The sequence below is a fragment of the Coloeus monedula genome, assembly GCF_965178545.1.
Source record: "Coloeus monedula genome assembly, chromosome: 19".
NCBI classification, from domain to species: Eukaryota; Metazoa; Chordata; class Aves; order Passeriformes; family Corvidae; genus Coloeus; species Coloeus monedula.
This window is the reverse complement of record NC_138799.1, coordinates 6,615,405-6,638,152: the sequence shown is the minus strand read 5'-3', so window position 1 is coordinate 6,638,152 and position 22,748 is coordinate 6,615,405. Positions and strand designations below refer to the sequence as shown.

Genomic DNA, 22,748 nt, shown 5'->3' with positions numbered 1-22,748 from the left:
GAAATCAGAAGAGCTCAGATCAATAAAATCCAGGTCTTTTTCCTAACTGCTGTAAGCCTGATTCTCCCCAGTCTAGCATTTTTCATCTGTGTGAAATGGCAGTAAAGTGAATGGAGAATTCTGATCTGGCAGGATTCTACTCTTGGCTCAAGCTCAGATGTGAATGACGTAAACGATGCCATCAGATAAGAGCCTTTCTATGCTTCATTTAGATATAAAAAGTAAATAAGTAATTGTAGAATGGCATGTTTATGTCTTGTAAATAAGAATATTCACTGAGGGGTGCTCTGTATTTGCTGCAGCATTTTATATTATGTCACTAGCAGCATACCGGCAAGATGAAGACCTTTTAGCACTGCAAATGCTGTGCAGGTATTCCAGCATCTGCATCATAGTACCTGGTATCCAGTACAATGTTACCTGGTCATTTTGAAATAGATTTACTGACCCACTAATAGCTTTTATTTTTTTGAAACGTGAGGCTACTCATTTTAGCCTCTAAGCTAGAGAGTGTTAACTGCTGACTTTATCGGGCATTGGCATCTTTGCTGTTTGCATTTACTCTGCATTTTTATGATCCTGTACGATGCTGTTTCCCTATGCATGGAAGCCACTAGGAAACAAGAATGGACAACAACTTGCAGAATTTAGCCTGCAATTTTATGCTCCACAATGAGACATACCTACAATAATCTGACAGAATGAAAGCAACACGTGTCATATCAGCTCCAAATAAATATCCTGTCTCCTCTGCAGCAGCTTCATTGAAAGAGATCTGACATAATGGTGTTGTATCAGCAGAGCTACTAATCTCAGATACCCGAGATTTCAGTGCTAGGGAAGAGAACACTGCACAAATGGAGGTCATTCAGTATCCTCGAGCACTTGGACAAGTGTGGCATTCTGGACTGTCCCTGCTAATGGCAGAATACAGTGCTGCTGCTAAAATTGCTGTTGCATAGCTCCTTGTGCAGGTAACTGCAGTGTCTGTTCGGAGGGGCTTGTTTATTTTCATGCCTTGCAGAACCAACAATGCTTCTAGGAAGCAAAAGCTGTACTCTGGGTTTTAGTGGTAAAAGCAGGAGCCTCGGAGGTATCACAAATGGAAGTTGTTTTTTAAGATATTTAACCCTCTTCAGGAATACAGGATGACTTTCTAAACCTTTTGTCTCCCCCTGCCAACAAGGAGCTGCCGTGGAGGAGCTGCAGTGTTCTGGTAGGACCACAGCAGTGTCAGAGGCCACACAGAGAGCCCACGTGTCTCTTTATATGATCCTCTAGTGGGAGAATTGCAGGAAGAGGTACAATAGTTTAACTGAAATCTGAAGGATGCTGAGAGAATTTTGCTATTTTCATGTGTCATGAGGTGGCACATGTGAAGAATCATTTTCCTTGGCAACAATCCTTGAGCCATAAGGTTGAACCTGTTTACTCAGGCACGGAGCCATTCTGTCAGATGGGCATTAATACACCAATTGCAGAGAGCCCATGCTGTATGTGCATCAGGTGTGAGTGTCCCAGATAGGATTCCCAGCAAGGATTGTCCATATGGCTGTTCCTTCTAATTTTATATTCCCTTGTACCATTACTAATCCAGGTATGGGTCTGATCATGTTTCAAAAATAGGGAACAGCTTTTTTCTCCTTTCGTAAGTCCTCTTGCCCACTTGAATAACACAGATTGGAGTGATGGTTTAGGAGAAGTTTTTGGAAGGCAAACTTTCCTCCCTGGCCTTGCCAGACCTCTTCCTTCTGCATTCAGAGAAATGAGAGCTTTATAAATCTTTTCCCTTTTTAAGTAAAGTCCCTGTAGGCTCCATCCAAGTAAGTCTTTGACACCAAGCTGGATTTCACATGCACTACAGAGTGGAAATCTGTGTTCAGTCACTCTCTGCACTACTTTGCAGGATGTTTTGCCTGGACTGCTATAAAACATTGAGGTTTCAGGGTTCAGGAAAGAGCACAGCACTGGGGATTGTCACCCTAAGTGTCCCCTCACAACCCTACCTGCCTTGCCTCACGGTTTCCTCCGTGGCCTCAGTTTTCTGTACATCAGCAGCGCTGCCAGCATTGCTCTTGCTCTACCTTAGATATGGCTAGGGCACGACACCTTAGTTTGTTATTGTATTTTCTGTATTTCATTTTCATGTGAATTGAAGAGATAAGGATCTGATATCTGTGGAATGTGCAGAGTGATGCCAGGTCATGCTCCTCTCTGATAGCTGAAGCAACTGCACTGGCATCCAATTATTCAGTACAGAGCTTTGATAATCTAGTTTTCTTGCTCATCTCATGCAGTCTGTTCCATACTAATGCAGCAGATTTGAAAAAATGTCATCAAAATCTTACTTTCCTGCTATTCCTTTTGGAATTAGCTATACTAACTATTGGGGTAACCCACTGAAGCAGAGCTGCAGAGCCAGCATCTTTTGATTTTGGTTTAATTTAAACTCCGAATAGTGGATTATACTTCTCTTCTGGACCTGGCATGTATCATTCACATTGGCCCCAGAGTGGGAAAAAGCAATGTATTTTTCAACTGTATACATTTTGATGAATGCTGACATTAGGCAGCTGCATTTGAGAATACCCATCCTACCCAAAGTGTTAACTTGCTTTTATCTATATATATATAGATAATTTTTTCAGCCACTTCTAAAATGTGTCTGCCTCTGCCTGGCTGAACCAACTTGAGCTGTGTGTATGACTACAAGAGGCACTTTAATGCAGTGTAATTCCCTGGAAAATTTTAGAGTAGAAGAATTACAGCTCTATTTTGTTGGGACTCCTTAGTATCCTCTCTTACTGCCATTTTGAAATCTTTAAGAACTTATCCTGCTGAGGACATGAAGGCAAGTGTTGAGATCCAAAAAATTGCAGTTCAGACTGGATAGGAACAATTTTCTGCTCATATATTTTGATTGTGAGTTGGGATTTGCCATTTTCCAAATGTTTGTACAGTGCAGTCCAGCACAACCAAGCCATGCACAGTTGGAGTTCTCCAGACAATGTTATAAAAACTAAAATATGAGGACAGTTTCTTCTGCAGACTGTAAAGGGTGCACAGTGGAACTGTGCCTTCAGTTTAACAACACATCACCACTCAGCTAATGGAACATCAGTCCTGCAAGGAGAAAGCTGCATTTACAGGTGCTCCATCCCACTGGCCTAGCTGGATTTTGGTAAGGCAGAGTGTTGGTCCTTCTGTCCCTACATTTAATTAACTTCAGCTTTACTTTTGTTTCTGCGATTTACACTCAGTTAAATCATAAATACTGTTCTGTAACGTGATAGAACAGTATGTAATGGTCCTTACCTTGCATCCCTCTTAGCCTGAATTTCACATCCTCTCTGTAATTTTTAATGACAGCAACAGTTTTTATTATACTGCTGGAACTTTTCCCACTGTAGTTGTTTTTTATAAATAATTTGTGATTTAGAAGTGAAACGGCAGCAAAAAGCTGCTAAATCCAGCATCTTCTGTAGCTGCATATTTATGTAAAAAAAATCTTTGCCCTAGTGAAAGAGATTGAAAGTGTCTTAAAAAGAAGACAACCCCAAAATTTAAGTCAAATTATGCACAAGGTAACAGCTTTCTGCAGCTCAGGGAGAGTTGCTCTAAGTAGGAACATACCAAGCAAAAGACAGGTGAAGGCAGAACATATTTGTGTATCAGCTCTTCTCTCTTAATGGAGATCAGCTGAATGTTTGTCTTGCTGTGTGTCTGTCTGCCCTTTGAAAATATTTCCAATTAATAGAGACTTTACATTTTGACCACAAAATTTGCTCAAATTCCAATTTCAAGACAAAGAGAAGTGATGACAAACAGCAGCAAACTTCACCAATCAAGACCTTTCTGCTCTTGGCTTTTCAGAACTTTAGAGAAGTCACTTAGGGAACAAGACTCATCAGGGACAAACCTCATCCAGAGCCTAGGCTTTTTGTTGCTATAATCTTCCGAATATTGATCAAAGAAACCTTTTTTTGTGTTCCTGCACTGTGCTCCCAGCTGCTCTCACATTGTGAAAGAGTGTCAGAGACACCAGTCACAAGCATGTTTTTGCCAAGCTACTCAGATGGCTGAGGGGGGGAACAGGAGTGGGTGCTCCATTGCAGACAGAGAAGATGGAAAAACCATATTCCTGCCTCAGCACTGGAGCCGGAGCCAGTGCTGGGGAAGCTGTGGCCTGTGCCTTTCTGGCCTGGTTTTGGAACTTGGAGCTCGTGGGTTGAGGTGAAGCAGTGACAGACACAGATATTATGGGCTGTGGTTCACTCTGCCACTTCTTCCCATGCAAAGTGAGAGATTATTGGGAAACTTGGGAAAGGAAGGGGAGAAACTGCTTTTCAGTCAGACAACCTAGACTCAGGTACTGACTACTGAGCACTCATTTTTTCTCTGCCTTTTGATCCCATATTGAATTTATAGGTGGCACAGAAGTCACTGGTAGTGCTATAAATCTTCATTTTCTACCTGAATTGTTAAGTTTAGTGATCAAGTCTTCCAAAGCAGAGTATATTTTACTGTGTGATGAACAGGGACAAGGTTCTCCAAGATACGTATGCATGGCATGATTCTGTAAATTGAATAAAGATCCCTTGGGAACTTGAGTGACTCTTATGTAGAAGATAGTAGCCTGTTTAGAATTCCTAAAGTTTAGCTAATTAAGTCTTATGTTTTCCCCTAATTTTATAGTTTCTTTGATTATTTCTTTCTAGCTCAACAAAATTCACCAAAAATCCATGAAGGCTGGTGGGCTTATAAGGAGGTGGTCCAGGGAAGCTTTGTTCCAGGTAAGTGTAATTTTAAGATTTTAGCCTTTCTTAAATATTTTTTTCCACTGGAATTAATATAGTTGGATTTGGGGAAGATATTTCGGGTTGATTTGTTTTCATTGCAAAGGCTTTTAGTTGACAAGTACTCAACATCACATTATAATGAAGCACAGAAAGGTTTCTGTTAATCCATCATCCAAAGATCATGGCAGTTTTTCAGGGAAGAAATCACTTTGATAACATTCCAGGTTTCTCTCAGTAAAACCAACATGATGCTACTTTGAGTGTGTGTGTTCTGTGTGTAGAAAAGGGAAAGGAACTGAAAAGTATTACTGTTAACTGGATGAATTTATTTATCTGGTGCAGCACTTCTAGGTAATTGCATTTCTACAATTTTATGAGCAGGACAGGAGCCCACTGCATGCAATTTTCACTGATTTTTGTTTAGTAAACAAGAAACTATGAGTAAAAAAACCAAATAACTGGGCTTCATTGAGATTTAGTAAATGATAAATAATCAAGAGGCAGCTAAAAGGATTCTGTGCAGTATCTTTTCAGTGCAATTGAGATTAATATGCATTAATTTATGTACATTAGCCATCTCTTATAAGGTAAAGTAGTGCTATAAGTTTTATCATGAATGCACCAGGAAAACTGTTACATGATCCTCATTTCCTCATAATACTAGGAAATACTGCTGAGCTGTTGTGTGAGCTGTTCCTGAGGATCTGTAGATTTGACCTATCATCAGCTGCTTTTACTGTTGTGAGAGCTGTTACAACCTGACAGTCATCTGAAAGTCCCAAAATGCTGATTGTCTTGTTAAGAATTCTAGTGCAAATGAGATGAAATATTTCAACCCACACATTTCTGGCACTGAAATGGTTGTGAAAATCTAGAGGCCTGGAGCTTAATTACATACTGATGTAGCTTAAAGTAGCTTTTCAGATTTGCTTGAGATTGGTTTGGGCTGTCACAGACACTCCAGTGTATTGTTGGGCATGTTCAGTTCCTCATAGAGACAGCAGGGGAAGAAACCTGGAGAATATAATCACCTGCTCTCAAGATATTTCAGCCTTCCTGAGTTGCACGAGTCAGGTAGATGCCCAGCAGAAAATGAATGAAAAAAATATTTGCTAAACAGGCCTAAATTTAAAGTTACTGATAAAAGTAATATAATTGTCAGGATGTAAAGAAACCTGTGATCAGTTCATGCTTGTGGTGTTCTAGTCTTAATACTGTGAGAAATTTAGGCTTAGGAACATCTTTGGAAGGTGAATGAGGAAACAGTGATGACTCAAAAACTTCTAGGAGGGAAGACCTCTTCAAGTGGTGTGGAGGGACACCTCCTTTCTGAGGGAAACCTGAATTACTCATATGTGTTGAATATCTGACTAACTCAGCACACATCCTCAAGAACTGGTCCAGAAAGTCAGTAATGAACAGCTCACTCAAGCAGCCATGAAGAAAGCAAAGAGAATTTGGGGGCACCTTTCTTTCAAATTCAACTCTGCAACCTGTCAGCCTCAGCAGAAGAGAGAAATCCCATGAGACCTTACAGAACAAACAACTGATTTTTTTTTCCAGCAGCACCTAGGTTTGGGAGCCTTTGAAAACCATATTTAAAGCATTTCAAGGCTGCATTTGTGGCTGTGCTCTCAGACTAACACATCACAAAGGATCTGTTGGTGCATATTAAGTTTATCCGTGCCGGTGGCAGTCACGTATCAGATCTCACACGAGATGCTAATTAGCACCTGAGAGGTGAGAGCTGCCAGGCAGGCTGAGGAGCTATTGCTGGAGTTGCTGACTGATGTGCACTGAAGCAAACAGCTACAGCCATCTGCCAGGATGTTTTCTTTCCACAGCTGTTTGTCCTGACCCAGGGCTGGAAGTGAACACCCCCAAAGATATTAGAAAGGAGTGTTTGTCCAAGAGCCTGTTACTGCAGTTCAGAACTGGCATCTCAGCTAATATAATTGACATGAATCCAGCTCTGGAGCTGCTTGGGGGAGCAGCCACAAATGCAGAGATGATTAATTAGGGGCAATAGCATTGTAAAACACTCCAGGAGGAGTTGCCAGAGTTTGTCTATCACAGCTTTAGCTGGGTGAGTACTTTTCGCCTACTTCAAAGCAAAGTCACTGTCTCTCTTTGAACTCTCACTTCTTTTGTGGAGAGCTGTGTAAGAATGCAGTTAGGAGTGTATCACAGTATGACTGGGTTAGAATATGCCATTCATAAGTTTTTCTGCTTATTCTGTTTTGGAAGCATAAAAAAAAAACCCCACACTGGATCCTGTGCAGGTTTGCCATTGAGCAGTTCATAAAATCAAGCCATACTTCACTACATTTCCCAAATCCCAGACTCTCCATATTCTGCAGTAGATTTTAGAAAAAAATATTTTAAATCCCTTTCTAATGTTCTTCTGGACACAGGTTTTTTCCTGCTGTAAGCCACTGAGCTGCAGTCAGCGATGTGTATCTCACAGGAGGGGAGGATTTAGGCAGGGAGGAGGTACAAGACCCCTTACAGTGTCTTCCCCAAATTCCTTTCTTGCAGTGCTCCAAGAGGAGGCAGCATCGGGAACTGGCAGGTTCTCTCAGCACAGGAACTGTGGCTCAGGTCTGTCCTGGTGCCCAGCCTTGAAAGAGAGGTGCAGAGTTCTCAAGTGCAGGAGGAAAGGTTCATCAAGGCTAGATTTGTGTATCTGCTACTGGTGCAGAAACCACTCTCCATCTCTCACCTGTTCTACAAGCAAAGAATTGCTCTTATGATTTAAATCATGTAGGCAAACAAAGTAGAAAGTAAGTAGAACTTAAAAATGTTAATTTAATGCAAATTAGGTTCCAAATTAAACTTCAGGGAATGTTCAAGGATGAAGAAGGAGTACTTTCCTTTATGCATGGTGATTTGCATAATGATAAAATAATTTACATTATTACAAACTTCCACTACATAGACTTTTTCTGGTGTGGAATATCAAAGTAGTTCTTGATGGGTTAAAACACCTTTAAATAACCTTTCTCATATTTTTCCTTTGGCTGTGACTATGAACATGTTGTGTCACTGAAGTGGTGCAAGCAATTTCCAGGTGGCCAAGACAATCGTATTCCAAATTAATTGTTACTTCAAACAGATGTGCATAACCTTTGACAATCTTTGTGATTGTATTGATTCTTTTCATATTGGTCCTGTTTTTTCATAGCATTATGAAAGTGGGCTTTGGTAAGCATAAAATATAAAGGTGGTTAAATCTAATTTGTGATCACAGAACGCACTTGCCAAACCTCCATCCTGTTGTGGAAACGCTGGACTGTGTGATAGTTCAAGCATATAAGTGTTTCTTTCCCAGGGAAGACACTGTCTTCGGGCCTCCCTACTGAATTACACCAAATCTAAAGTTACTTTACAGGGTGCTAGTGCCAACTCCAGCTAACAGGAGGAAATCCATCAAATAATGAGTGAACATTACTGAAGGAGCAGATGGTGTTCTCCTTCCTTGTAATAAATGCTGTAAATGAACTCTAATTCCAGATGAAGATCTACATCCACCAGGATTCATTACTGGCCACAGATCACCAGTCAAAGCCCACCTGTTTCCCTGAGGTTCTGAGATGAGAAATCCCCAGTTCATAGTTCCTTCATAGCTTATTTTACCCTAAAAGGGAAAGGACTGCTGGAGTTCTGTAATGCTCTTCCTGCATTTTGCAAGGATCCTGTTGGTGGGATTATGCCCTAACGTTGACCAGCTGGCAACACTGCACTGACTCAAAAACATGGGCAGTGGTTGTGAAGCACTGAGGAACTGCCTCCAAGGAGAAGATGCATGAATTTCGTAGTGATTTACGAGGGAAAAGAAGTCTGAAACAATTGACAAGCTTGATCATGAGTGCCAAAACCTTATTTTAAACTTCCTGCTATCCCCATGTGCTTTTGTTATGGCCCACAGAGGTAGTTCAAGTGTCCCTAGTTTCTCCTGTCTGGGCTTCAAGATTTCTTTTATTACAGCTTTGAGCTTTTTTTAAAATTAGAAATTTCTTTATGTACACATTCAAAAATAACCTTTGATGGGCAAGTCACTGTAAGAACCATGAACTGTTTGTCCATGGCTTGGAACTGAGAGATGCAAAACTTAAACCCACACACTAAACTTTCAGCTCTCAGTTTGTGCCACCCTGCAGTCACAGAGGGGTCTGTGTCATATGTTCAGATGGTGATCACTTAGCGTGGCTGCCTGAACAGCAAAAACCAAACCTGCTGATTACTACTCCTGAGCTGCTCCCTTTTCTAACTATAACATCTCTCCTGGTCTTATTTTGGAACTTCAGGAGGCTGCAGCATCACTCACCATCTGGTGCATTTTGCTTATCAGTGAAAACAGTGGTGCTGTCTGAGCTACAGCAGTGCTTTAAACAGTCTGCACACACCCTTGAAAATCATGCAGTCTGCTGCTGCCCCTAAGGAATTAACCAGCCATATGTAATTATTCATTGGAACAATAATAGCAGTTTTTCTTTTAGAAAGCAATCTATTGGAACAGTTGATTTCTTCAGGGTGATAGAGCATAGGTTCTGGAAATCATTCACTTACTGATTTGAACTTAGGTTAGTATATATAATATTTCAGCTTTGGTTGTCAGTTAAAGATAGCTTGAATGAAATATATTTCATACCAGATATTTTCTTGGTTTCTCACTTCCTTTGGTGATTCTGCAAAAATTGACTCTTTACCAATCATGTAGCTAGGAAGGAAACTAGATTTTAAAAAAAATTTTATGTGAGAGTTAAATATAGTACAACATGGACTTTTTCCCTGTCACAACACCTGGTGGCACCATGATTTGGTTCCCACAGCCCCCTTTCTCACTTGGCCAAGGAGCTCAGGACTGGGGTCACCCTTTACAGGTGCATTTGTAACCACCGTGAAACTCAAAAAGTTGCTGTCTTCAGGTCCTTCTCTCTTGAACATCCATCAATCCTTTTTAAAAGGGCCTTTTCAATAAAGTTACTGTTTTACATATGGCCTGTAACTGCAGCCATTTTGCAAACAGATCTCTAAATGATATTTTTTCCTCTAATTCAGTCCTTCCATGAAAGAAAAAAAATAAATTCTAGGGGGCCAGCAATGTGTACTAACCACAGTAGAGTGCTCCAAAGACCAAAAATTTTAAAACTTTGACAAACTTGTGACTGAAACACAGTTCTTTGCTAACGTGGTGTCAGATGCCTTTTCTTTTAACAGCCTAATTATCCTTCTTAGCTGTGGCTTTTCCTCCTCAGTTATGATTGGTATCCATGAAAGAAAAATTGCATGTAGCAGATGTATCCTGGCCTTTGCTTTGTTATCCTGACGTGACCAAATGATTCAAGTTGTCTACCTGTCTGTTCCTAGTGCCACCAGGCACTGAAAAGGTCAAGCCTTCCCTTTTTATAACCAGCACATGAAGTGGCAGGCTGGACCTTGCTGTGCCACCAGCTGTCCAGGGCCTGTCCCGCTGCACCTGCAGGTTCCCCCACCAGGACATGAGCAGTGTCCCCTCTTCTGTTTCAGGAATGTGCAAATAAGGAAGACCTTGAAGGCAGTGATCTGGAGATCCTTGTCAATTATTGTCCCTCACCCTTTGCTGCTAGGTTAGATAACATTTTTGGGATAGGAGTACTCCAGATACTTTCTGATGAAGTTGAAAATCCTCTTTCCCACTATCCTGAAGTAGATGCTGTTTACCCTTCACTGACACTAAATGTAACTTACAAGCACAAAGAACAATTAAGTGCCAGGAATTTTTGGTACAACTGTAGCTACCAAAACCTGCATGGATGATGGCTTCTAGCTGGGAGGAAGTCCAAGAGGTTTAATACAATTTGGATGGTCATATCCTCAGAGAGCAGTATCCAGAATATCTGCTGTCCTACACACTGTGTGCTTACAATCACTACAGAACCTTGAAGACGTGTACTGTTGGGAAAGTAACTGCCTTTTCTGCAAATGTAATGCAGTAATTTTTTTAATATTATCAAAGTCCACTTTAAGCTGGTTAAAAGTGAGAAGCCAGCAAGCCACCTCTGTGATCTTGCAAGGGTTCTCCGTTGCATCCTCTTAAGCTTTTGCTTAAAAAAAAGAAGGATCATCCCTGTAGGATGACAGATTAGGAAATTTATCAGATTTTTCCCTACCATCAAAAATTGGGGTTTGGGAATAAAAAGGGTAAGACTAGTATTACGAATCTTTCTTTTCTTAGGTTCTTCACCTAAAAGCAAAGGAAGGAATTCCAAGGATAAATACTGGGGTATACTGGAAAAGGTTTAGGGGGGTGTAACTGCATGATCTTTAAGGTCATTTCCAACCCAAAGCATTCTGTGATATTCTTGACAAGTTGAGTATAAAAGCAGCTGGAACAGTGGCCTGTGACTAAGTCATTAATAACTGAAACCTCCATAACTCCCTTACTTGGAAGGATTATTCAGTAAAGTTCCAGGGGCCAGAAAGGCTCCTGTACAATGCTGGATATATGTATTGATATATTCAAGAAGTTTTATCTTATCTTATGCCTTGATAGGCTAATCTTCACAAGGTATCTAAGGAGTTTTTGACACCCTTTGCACTGGTGGTATCCATGCCTTAGATGTGTAGAATTGAAGCACGAAGAAATCTGATAGAAGAATTAGTTGCTGCTCAGCGACTCAAGGACCTTTTTTAAGCTAATAATCCAAGCTGAAAGTGAGAATGACATCTGCCACAGTTCCTTATGTAAGGAGGGGATTTGGAGCTCTGGCTATTAATTACCTTGCAGTAGTAGTTTGTGGGTGTACATGTGTTTTTGTACTAAACAGTAGCAATCATTACTTCCTATGTAAAAAGCCCTTTTTATAGATTGTCATGATAAAATGTAAAATAAGTTAGTGTCCTTTGGAGAAAGAAGTCACTGAGAATAATAAGGAATAGTATTTTTCTGTGCTAATAGCATTCTTCCCCAATGGAATGTAATTGGACTTAATCAGAGAAGGCAGCTTACAGTGCTCCAGCTTATGTTTGCTTAGGTACTTCTGCCATAAATCTGTGTGGGATGAGATAGAACTGGAAGGGATTGCAATATAACGTGGAAACAGAGATAGTGAGTGGCGCTAAGATGTTGCCTCACTGCTACTTCTGTCATTATCCCACTTAAAAAAATGACTGTTGTAAAATACCTTGATGAAGAATTGCATTTTAAGAGTAGTACAATTACAGTTTTGATTGTCAGGTAGGAATTCACCTCCTCTTTGACTGAGACTGTTCTTATCAGGATATTACAGTGACTTCAGGAAGATGATTCCTGTTAAACTGGGGATGGACCCAGCACCACTGAGAACTTTATAATAAACACAGTGTGCAGCTTTTAACTTGTACATCTCATTAGTGCAATTTAGTGGAGAATTTGCCATGTCATACATAGGAAAATATGGTCACTACAGCTACAACCTTATCTGTGGTTAAAATAAACTCCTGTGAAATAAGATCACACCACTGTTCTGTACATGGTCACACAGAGTAACTCTGCCTGTTGGTGTCACTGAAAGCTTCACTGGTACTAACAAAAAACCTCTCTGTCAAATCCTGTCCCCTGCTTAATAAAGAGATCAAAAAGAAAAGGAAATGAGACTGTTACCTAAAGGTGGATACATCCTAAGGTATGCAAGTACTTTCCTAATAGACTGCTATGATTTAACTTATAAATAGAGATTCAGGGGGTTGTTTGATCATAGCATTTATTCAGTAACCTGCTGAGCTGACTTTATTTCTGAAAGTCCATGTTTGTATATGTGTAGGATTCCTTAGACTCCTCAGTTAGAGGATTGCTGGAGACTTGATAGTCTGAAACCACTCATTTGTACTTACTGAAAATTTCCTCCTCTCGTAACACCTTTCTAAAAAGGTCACTTGTGAATTTACTGAACCATGAATGTATTGAACATACTCAGGAGCAAAATCCATGCTCACCATTCACATCTGCCTGTTTAGGAGGATGTGGAATTATTATCTGGAGAAGTTTTACTGTTGTTACTTACACAGATTAAAATATAGCTATCCTATACCATCACCCCATCATGGCATTTCTGGCACATGCTTTTTGTGGTCAGTGAAAGATTTATCCTCTCAGAAGTCACCATAAAATACAGTCACCTACTTAATGCATTTCCGGATACCTGCTGCCCCTGCGAGCTGTAAATCGCATTATTATAGTTAATGACTCTGCCCAAAAAAGGAACCTTCCTGAATCTTATTGATTGGTTTTTTCTAGCACTGAAAATACTACTTCAAATTGTCACCTTTTACCTTTCTGAATAGAGACTGATTTTATGTCAGGGCACTTTTTCATTTTATATTTATAAAACATACCAAAAAAATGCATTAGTGTTTCCAAACCAAGCAGTCACCAACTTTATAGTCAGGACATAAACCCTGAAAATAACAGCATAACATCATAATGGGAAACCTGACAGGTCGTTAACTACAGCGGCGCAAATGGCTCTGCTGTAATTCACAAGTGCTTGTAGACAACAGCCTGGCCTGCAGCCTTTCAGGACCTGCAGCCTTTCAGAGCCTGCACGACAGAGAAAAATACTCAGGGATGGAGCACAAAATAACCAGGTCACACTGGAAGTTGTTCAGTTGACACCAGAGCACATAGCTGACAGATGTTCCACCCCAACACAGAGGTGGTTCTTTAGGGCCCTTGTATGACCTCCTGTAATTTATTCTTCCTGTGTCTTTAATATCTATGAGTTTGTTGTGGGGGGTTTGGTGAAGAATGGAGGTCTTTATTCAGAGAGGTCATTTTACAAATATTAAATGAGATGTAGGTATGGAAAAGTAGATAAGCTGAGTTCAAGGCAGCAGTTGGAGGCTGGGAGAGAATCAAGCAGCCAGTTCGGATGCCTGTGCCATCAGGCTGGTCTGCCTGGCATCCCTGTGCTGTTGATTAAAGAAGAAAAAGATGTTTCTGCAGATCCTTTGGATCAGCCCCGTGCTTTGGCTGATTGACATGAAGCAGTGCAGCTGCCCCAGCAGAGAAGCAGCAGGATGGGCACTAAAGGCTTGGCACCTCTTGCCCAGGCATCACCAGAGCTGCCACTGCAGAGCCTTGGATTAATAGAGCTGAGGAATGTTGCAAATGATTATCTGCAGTGACATTTTGGCACTACCTTATAGTATAACTTCAGAGGCAAGGCAGGAAGGAGGGTGAACGTGTCCAGGCCGAGGAACAGCCCCATTCCACAGCCACTTGTTCCAGTTCAAAATCAAACCCAAAGGCTGAAAGCACTTGCAGTAGAACAATGACATTTCAATCGACAGCTGAAGAGATGGGATTCTTCCTCCTTGCTTATAAAATTGGTCAAGTTGGGTTTAGCTGTGTCTCTGAAATCAGGCATCATGTGGTTCCTACACTAGAATAATTACGGTGTAAGTCTGGCTGAAGTAGTTGCTACAAAAGCAAGAGCTGCTGCCAATTTGGAAAATCCTGGGTTATTACTTTTGTCTGAAAATAGGTCACACTGGAAACACTGGAATTTGCTTGCTGAGACAAATGCTACATACCTTGAATAAAGGCCATCAGAAGCTGATTCTTAAAAAAAAAAATACAAGATTGTATTCCCTTTACAATGGTTTTATTTAAAACCATCTCTTTCCAAGTTCTTTAAGTGTAGTGAAATTACTTATTTCCACAGTGTAGCCTCCATCTCTTTTGTTCTAGAGTGTTCACACTGCAATTATATTAATAATGTGCTTTTTGAGGAAATCAGTTTTTAATAGTGTATCCTTGCTTCTCGTGGAGGAGAGGGGCTGAATGGGAGGATTAAACCTAGGCACGGGGATCATGCTGGTGCTACCACAGCACTAACAAGTACAGGATGAACAGGATGCTCAGCTCTGAGAGAAGCTGCTCCTCCAAATCTCAGTGAGGTGCAGTTAAAGCCGTATCAGGATGCAGCTGGGAGTGATAGCTAATTCCCAGCTTTAGTCCCAGTTTAGAACTGCAGGACTTATGTTCTCTATGACTCAGAATACAGCATATGACATGGAGAGAACATTGTAGATTGTGGAGTCAACCTTTCTGTATTTCCAAACTGGGCTGCGTAGGTCATGGCTACAGAATTCCCTTTCACAAGTGCCTGTCAGGGCATTTCCCCAGAGGGAGTTCAGATTCCATTTTGCTTTTCCTATCCTGCAAGAATACATCTTCAAATGGCTTTCCTTCCTCAGATTAGGCTTTCCTAAAATAAAGAATAAATGACTGAAGTCTAATAGAATATGGCTGAAACATTTACATTGCATGGCCTTGGCAGGCTCTATTATGCACACACTGACATCTTCAGAATTACTTGGTATTTTAATGTGCATTTAAAATTGGTTAACAGGAGTATAAATTAAAGCAATAGAGAAACTAGTCTCTCAAGGTTTTATTGCTCATTGTAATGTTATGTTTATGGGCTCGCTGCTTTGTGGCAGGACTTGCATTGGTTTAGTTTTAGAGAGTGCAGTAGGGAGAAGGTGGTGCCCCACCCAGAGCATGGTGAAACCAATGGAACTGCATCCATTTAACTCTCTCGGGGCCATGGTCACATCATTCTCACTGCCAAAGACTTGGATTGACTTTCCCAGTTAAGAACACTGTCCACATAAATTCATATTTAGATAGAATTTTAAATAGTTTATCTCAACTTATTTTACGTTATTCTTCATGCAACCCCCTATGCCTGGTTTAGTAAAAAAAAAGTAACTAAGAGGGAAAATATTATGTATTTGTTGAACTGTGACATAAGAGTTGTGTGTAGAAGCAGCTGCTCCTGTTGACCTTAACAAGCACCTTTTTCCCATGAGAAAGTGCATACCAAAGACCATCTGCAGCCATAAATACCTATGTGAGAATGCTTCAATTAAGTGGTCCAGAGTACTGGGCCACTAAGGCTGTGTGGGATGTGTGAGAGTGTCTGATATAAAAGAGCAAGAAACATCTGCTCTGCCATTTATTTGCATGATTGGATAGTCTCCTGATCACTGGCTACACAGTTTGATCCCAAACTTGTATGGTGAAAAAACATATAAATACTGGTGTGTGCTTGATAAAGAGATTCTATCGACTTAGAGCAGGGTCCGTGTTTTTTCCAGTCGCTACATTGTGTGTAGAGATAGGACTCAATTCCTGCTCCTCTCAGGGCAACCACAGTGGAATTCTGGAAAGGGCCAGAGGAAATGTAGTAATTAAAAAGTGGCAAAAATGTCTTTGAATTAAAAGACATGAAGCTGTTCTCCAGTGCTCTGGTTTCTGTCTGCCATACCATTATTTGTCCTTTGTTGCTGATTCTGTAACTACTCTTTTCACAGCCTTCTCTCAGTTAATACATTAAGTAATTGCATTTGGGCAGGCACAGATCCTTGCTTAGGGAATGAAACAGAGCTCCAAGTAATCACTGTAGAAGATGACACAGAAACTCTCCCAGCTTGTTACATCAAGTCATGAATATTTATAGTTATTGGTATTCATTTCTCATAACAAACACTACATTTGCATAGTTTTTGCATTAAAACTCTGCCTAAAATACCATTAGACTGTAAACATAAAGACATGAAGGAGCTCCAGAATGTGAATATTCTAAACTATAGAAGAAAAAGAAACTTTCTTGGTTTCACAGACACCACTTTTTGATTTAGAAAGTGCAGGTTGAAGCACAGAATATTTTTTTCTAACAGTTTTCACTTTCAGAACTGGTTTAGCTGTCCAAGTCCCAGTGGCTTTTCAAGATTGGTGGCCAGATCTGCAAACTTTATTTAAGTGCTTTAAAATGCAAATGACTGGCCAAGGAAAAGAAGGTAAGTACCTGAGATACACAGCTTCTCCCAAAAGACTCCCAAAAAAGGGAGTTGGGCATCCAACTTGCTTAGGCAAGAAAATAAGAAGATCCCAGGAGGCACCTATTGTATCATTTAGGGCCTGAAGACCCTCATAATTCTGTCTGGAAAGTTCCAAAGGACTTAAACCATCTTTAAGTAAGAACTTTAGTGCCTGGAAGAGTACCCTCTGTTCTCTTAGAAAAGAGGGATAAAAAACTGAAGAGTCAGTTAACCCCCCACCTCCTAAACCCTGCCACAAATGGAAATCCAGAGACAGTTAAATGACTTTAAAGAATTACTGGCAACAGAAATGGGTTCAAGTGAAAGACGTTCTTGTTTCTTGCCTGCTTCTGGAAGGATTTCTGGTAAACTGTTTCTAATGTGCCCTTCAGGAAGCTATTACTGAGATACTGGCATTTAATTTTCAATTTCCTGCTTGACCTTGTTCTGCAACATGAGTTTGCATTGGTTTTCATGCATAATGTACATAAAGACACCTTCAACTACTCAGTACATAACAGCGTTGCTGGGCCATATATTTACAGCAAGGATTTTGTGGAGCGTGCTGATCCTAATTGGAGGAGAGGGGATTCTGAGGTGCAGGCTCTTAAATACAAAGCTTTTGGAATAATGTCAGCTGGCTTTAGTCAGAAAATGTTTTCACAAGTGTTTCAAGGATGTGTTTTTGCTTACCAATCACACACCTACAGTTTTCCTGAACTGCATTAAACTGCAGTAACATCTGCCTCTGAGAGGAACAGGGCACTAAATCCAGTACCATGACCTGTCTGCATCTCTGTGGGTCTGGGGAGAGAGGTGCACTGGGTTCTTCCTTGAATTCCATACCCTTTATTATACACTAAAGAGTTGTCAGCAGCTCTGTCTTTTACCATCCCTGGGCAGAGAGGGGCAGTGAATGTTTCTGTCATGCTTTTCTGTACTAAAGGCAAAAGGATTGGCACAAAAACTTCTGTCTTGTGTCAGTAAAGCAAAGCTCCACTTTCCCTCCAAATGTCCCGCTCTGTGGCTTGACATATTTGCTTTTATAGCCAGAATCTGCAGTCAAAAACAGTGCACTGGGCACTCCAGCCCAGTACGTGCTCTTCTATGATTATGCCAAAGCTCTTACTGATGTGACTTCTAAAACTGTCTTGAACATCACAGGAGTCCTCCATATTGTAGTGTTAAATATGCAAGAAATTCATATTTTAGGGAAGTACTTTCCTTCTACAGCAGAAGTTTAACAAATAGAACCAGATTCAAGTGTCATTATTCAGAGACTCTAAATTTGGTGAGTGTTTTCACTCCCTAACTTGCCTCTTCACTACGTGACATATTTTAAGAGAAGCCAAGATGATACTGTGCCTCACCTCCATATGGCTGTGGGTAATCTTGTCACAGAACAACTTGATTTTCTGTTCTCTGCCTGCCATACTTTGCATGAAAGTAACTTGAATATATAGAGAGAATTTCATACTATGAATGCACAGAATTGCAGATACACAGAGAATTTCACATTATGGATGGACATAATCCCAACTATATTTACCTCTCCTCACTGGCTGTCTGAGGTAATGCCCAAATTTGTTCATTGTCAGAGTCTGAATTCACTAGAAGCTTAACAGAAATGATCAAACTTTAGCCTTTTCATGATCTCAGTTGGATGTTTCATCCCTTAAACCCTACTGCTTCAGCAGAGACATTCAGTCACCAGGGGAGCTACATAAAACCACCTGCTCCAAAGAACAAGCAGAAATTCTGTATCTTTAGGCATTGCAATAACAAATGATCAAATTCTGCTTCCTGTATTTGCAACCAAAACCTCCAAACAGACCCAGCCACTGAGCAGTGCAAAACAAAACACCAAAGGCCAGAGAAGAAGATCACAAGAGAAGAGGAGCACATTTCACCAGCCTCTAACAGCTTGAGGTCATTGTTCTATTCATGCTGATATTGGGTTTTGGTGTTTTTTTCAAGCATCTTTTTTAGAACCATCTTCCTTCCCATGTGGCTCTCCAGTTGAGCTTCATACAGACAAATTTATATTTGTTTATACGCCTACACCTGAAGAGATTTTTCACATTTAAGATTCAAATGTTTGATATACAAAATGTTTATCTACAGCATTCTTTCTGTAATACCAGGAAGCAATACATGTGTGGTAAAAAAAATTAATCTAGTGGTTGAGGAACAGCAAATATAAATTATTTTACAAGAGAGAACTTAATTAGTGGAATTTTATGATGTGTGGAGATGGATAAAGTGCTCCTTGAATGCCGAGGTCTTTGCACGAAGATGCACAAATAATTTCAGGTTGGATTTTTTTTTTTTTTAATTGCTTTTAAGAATTGAAACAACCATTAGATGAAAAACCTTTTTTTCCCAGCATTGTCTTTTCAGTGTCTGTCCCCTTCTTTTTGCATTTTTTAATACTTTTTAACGTTGAACATTTTTTGTGAATATTCTGCTGATTTGGGCTTTTAAAAATGAATTTTCTAGAAATAAGCCACAGGAAATCAGGATATAATATCTAATTCTAAATTAGTATCAGCCGACCAATATTGTGAAAACCTGTTGTCTTATTTGTAGATACAGAAGGTGGATCATCTTGGTAGTTTCTAACGTCTCTCTGGCATTTTTACCCTGTTTCTTATTATTCCTAAAGAATTTTTACTCTGTTATTTTTTTTAAATTTCACCACCCCAGGTACTACGCTGTACACAATGCTCAGCTCTAGTTTCTTCATACACCTTCAGAATACTCTTACTATTATTTTAAATAGCTTGTACCCTGTCATTTGAAAATAATGTAGAGTATTTTATCCAAACCAATGTTTTCAGTGATAGCTGAATTGGGGATTTGAACTTATTTTAAATTTTAAATACAACGTGAATCATCGAACCCTCAAACCAGTCTGATTCTACTTTCACCTACAAAAATACATCCCAATTTTACACATGAGAAATTTTGTGCACAGTTCTAGTATGGGATCTACTGCAGGTAATAAATTTGATTAAAGATCACAGGAGTTTGAGTATTTCATTCCCTCGTTTATGACCTGATGAATGTGCAGTGTTCTGTGCAGACACAAGAAGCTGCTGGGGCCAATCAGCAAAGGAGGAGGATGTTCAGGATAGAGGAACAACATTTCCATATTGTGCAAAGGATAGCAGCAGAAAGGAAGAGTTACCACTTTCACTCTGATTTAGCAATGCCACTTAGCATGTGCTCAATCCAGCATCCTTTCCAGTTGCTGTATCTAAAGTTAGGGATGTACTTAGAGGAGGAGCAGCAACCCACAACCAAGCATAAGAATGTCAACAACAGACTTAGCTCTCATTGCAAGGTCCATGAGCAATGGTTTTATGCAGAATTGGTTTTTGCTTTGACCAAAATAAATGCAAAATTTTATTTAGTAAAAACAGTGAGCCCAGAATTCTTTAACTTTCATAGAGCTGGCAGCTAAATCCAAACATATGTCCAATTTACTGTGTGGGCAAGGCATTTCTACACAACTCTAAAAATAAGTTGTTGTGTATGTTTTCTGAAGGTGGGAGTGACCTTCGGGAGATAAACTTGAGTTTTTAGGAAACATCTTCAACAGGAAATGAATCACCTACTGAGTTCACCGTGTTCTGTAGGTATTTCTTGTTCTAAATTTAGAGTCTGCGGGACTGAGCCTCTCTTACATTCTTACCTCAGATTTGCCCCAGTATAAAGTGTGCGGGGAATAATCTGGGTGTGGGGAATTGTTTTTGGATTCTACCACAACCAAAATGATAGTAATGAGGTACAAAGTTAGAATTTGATCAGGAAGAATTAGAGTCCATGTGTTTGTAGGTACACATTATGTATAATTATGTAAGACTGGTATGTAGCTCCTGTTCTAATCTCCATTTTTAAGATGATTATAATTAACTGAATAAAATGAAGTAAGATTTTCTTGTTATAAAGCATCCCAAAGCATGTCAGTTTTAAAGCAATAACCAGCATCCTGCATGTTTGAGGTTTTTGTTCCTCAGCTCTGCACAGCATTGCCATTCAGAGTGTTAAACATGACTGAAAACAATCAATAGGGAGCCTCAAGGTTCAGTTCTTGCTTCAAGAAAGAAGAGGGTTCCATTTCTGTCTGCTGGACAAAGTCCTGCTTTACTGAGAGAACAGAAAGGTAACGTGAGAAACCATCATCTGTCCTCAAGAAACTGAAGAGATACAAGAATATGGAAAATTAGTAAATCAGGTATTCTTAAGCCACAGTCTCTGCAATAGGTTATGGGATGTGTTCATGTGGGCAAGCCAAAAAGATTGGAGAAAAGAAAAAAGTCTTAAGTAAGCACTTCCTGTTCTGCTGTCAGCAACTCTCCCAAGACTCACCCAGCCATGCCCCCACCACAACCAGTCAGGAGAAACCCTGGAAGTCTGAGCTTTGGAAAGAAAATCGGCTGCTCGTCAGCTTTCATAGTGAAGAAATACCAAGTGATTCTTGTTTGGAATATGTGCTATGATTCCATGGGCAGGCTTCCCAGAGACTGTTTGGTGGCACAGAGAAGCCTCGTGGCAGCAGGCCAGCTGGCACCCTCAGCAGCACTCCATGATCTCTAGAACCCCTGAGAAACAAGCAGAGCTTCCTCCACAGATGGCTATCAGCCTCCTCCTCATCCGCTCCACAGCTTGTGATTCCCAAATCAATATTTTCATAGGCAGTTCAGAATTCCAGCTGGACCTTCTGTGGATGTGCACTCGTCCAGCCTCTGCTTGGAACCATTTTCTTCCATTTTCACATGGCTTTAGCCAGTGGTTTCTGGTGTTGAGAGTCTTAACCCCCAATCACCAGGGATTGCACTTTCCCAAAGGAAGTTATGGCATCATGCAGTTTGTCTTCAGGGAACCCTGCCCTCCTCTAAAGATCTACCAAAACAAAAGAAAGTAACTGCAGTGGCAACTGGATCAGATTCTAACTTGAAGAACAAATAACTTTCTAGCTCTAGTTTCTGTGTTTGCCCTTGGCCATTGTTCTGAGTTACTTGAACTCATCCTTCAACATCCAGAGAGAATCAGTGGTTTCAGAGAGGACCTCCTGTTTTCTGTTAGTGAACATCCTTGGTCTTTCACAGGATTTTAGTCTGGCACCATCATATTTGAGTAGAAGAAAAATCAAGACTAATCCTGTCTTGAAACTTATATCATGAAGCAGGGTTTCAGATAACAGTATTTGCACACTTGAAATTTTGTCTTAAAACATGGTAATTAAAAGAATACCAAGGGAACATTAATGTTAAGGCAATAGTAGAGGCCTTGCTGTACCATCAGATCCTAAGTAAAGGTATTCTTGCAGTTCAAGTTAAGAAGTACCTGATTCACTTTCATTAAACAATGTTTTATAAGCATTTCCTTCACTGATTCATGTTACTACATCAATTTAATTATAATTTTTTTTTCCTTGGGACACAGAAGTGTAACCAATGAAAATAAAAACAGAAGTCTCAAAACATCTATACAAAAGTACTTGTTCTGGGCTTTGTGTTGTCCAAAGACATTTTAAAATGATTGTTCCTCACTTGTCTTTACGAAATAAATGGATTACAAAGTAACATGGAGTAGTGGACGTGCAGCATTTCTGTGTTTTGCTAGGTATTAAAACTTACTGTCTTGATCTCTGCTACTATTTAAACAAATTTTTTGTATTCTGTCATTTTTGCACTACAGTGTTTCATTTCATGTCCCTGAAAACCTCTTACATATGTCCAGGAGTAGGACCATCACCGGAAAGCTTATTTTTAGAATATTTCAAGGCTGATCTGAAAGGGCTCAGTGTTCAAAATAAGAGTAGCTCTTTGTCAGACCTCCAACATGGCATAATTTAAAAATGCTCCTCATTATTTTTAGCAGTAGAAGCTTGTGGCTTTGTTCACTTCACATATTCCATATTTTTTAATATAAATGTTAGTACCAGATTTCACTGTGTTTTGCCAACTCTTCACACATCTCAGCGAAGGATGAAAGAGCACAGACCTGGCTTTGTGAGAACGTGGTCCAGCAGCAACCCTCATGTCTAAAGAATGTCGAGGCTTTTGTTGTGCTTGTTGCTAAACCACTGCC

The 22,748-nt window shown here is 40.1% G+C and overlaps 1 protein-coding gene across 1 annotated transcript in view; it reads left to right on the top strand.

Annotated features, from left to right (window-relative positions):
- The window catches only part of CA10 (carbonic anhydrase 10), a gene marked incomplete at both ends in the record, with an annotated part of 185,804 nt that overhangs the window by 31,050 nt on the left and 132,006 nt on the right, over window positions 1-22,748 (top strand). The window contains one exon of the mRNA XM_082294323.1: window positions 4,719-4,793. Within this exon, the coding sequence (XP_082150449.1) occupies window positions 4,719-4,793 (75 nt within the window). The remainder of the gene's footprint in view (window positions 1-4,718; window positions 4,794-22,748) is intronic.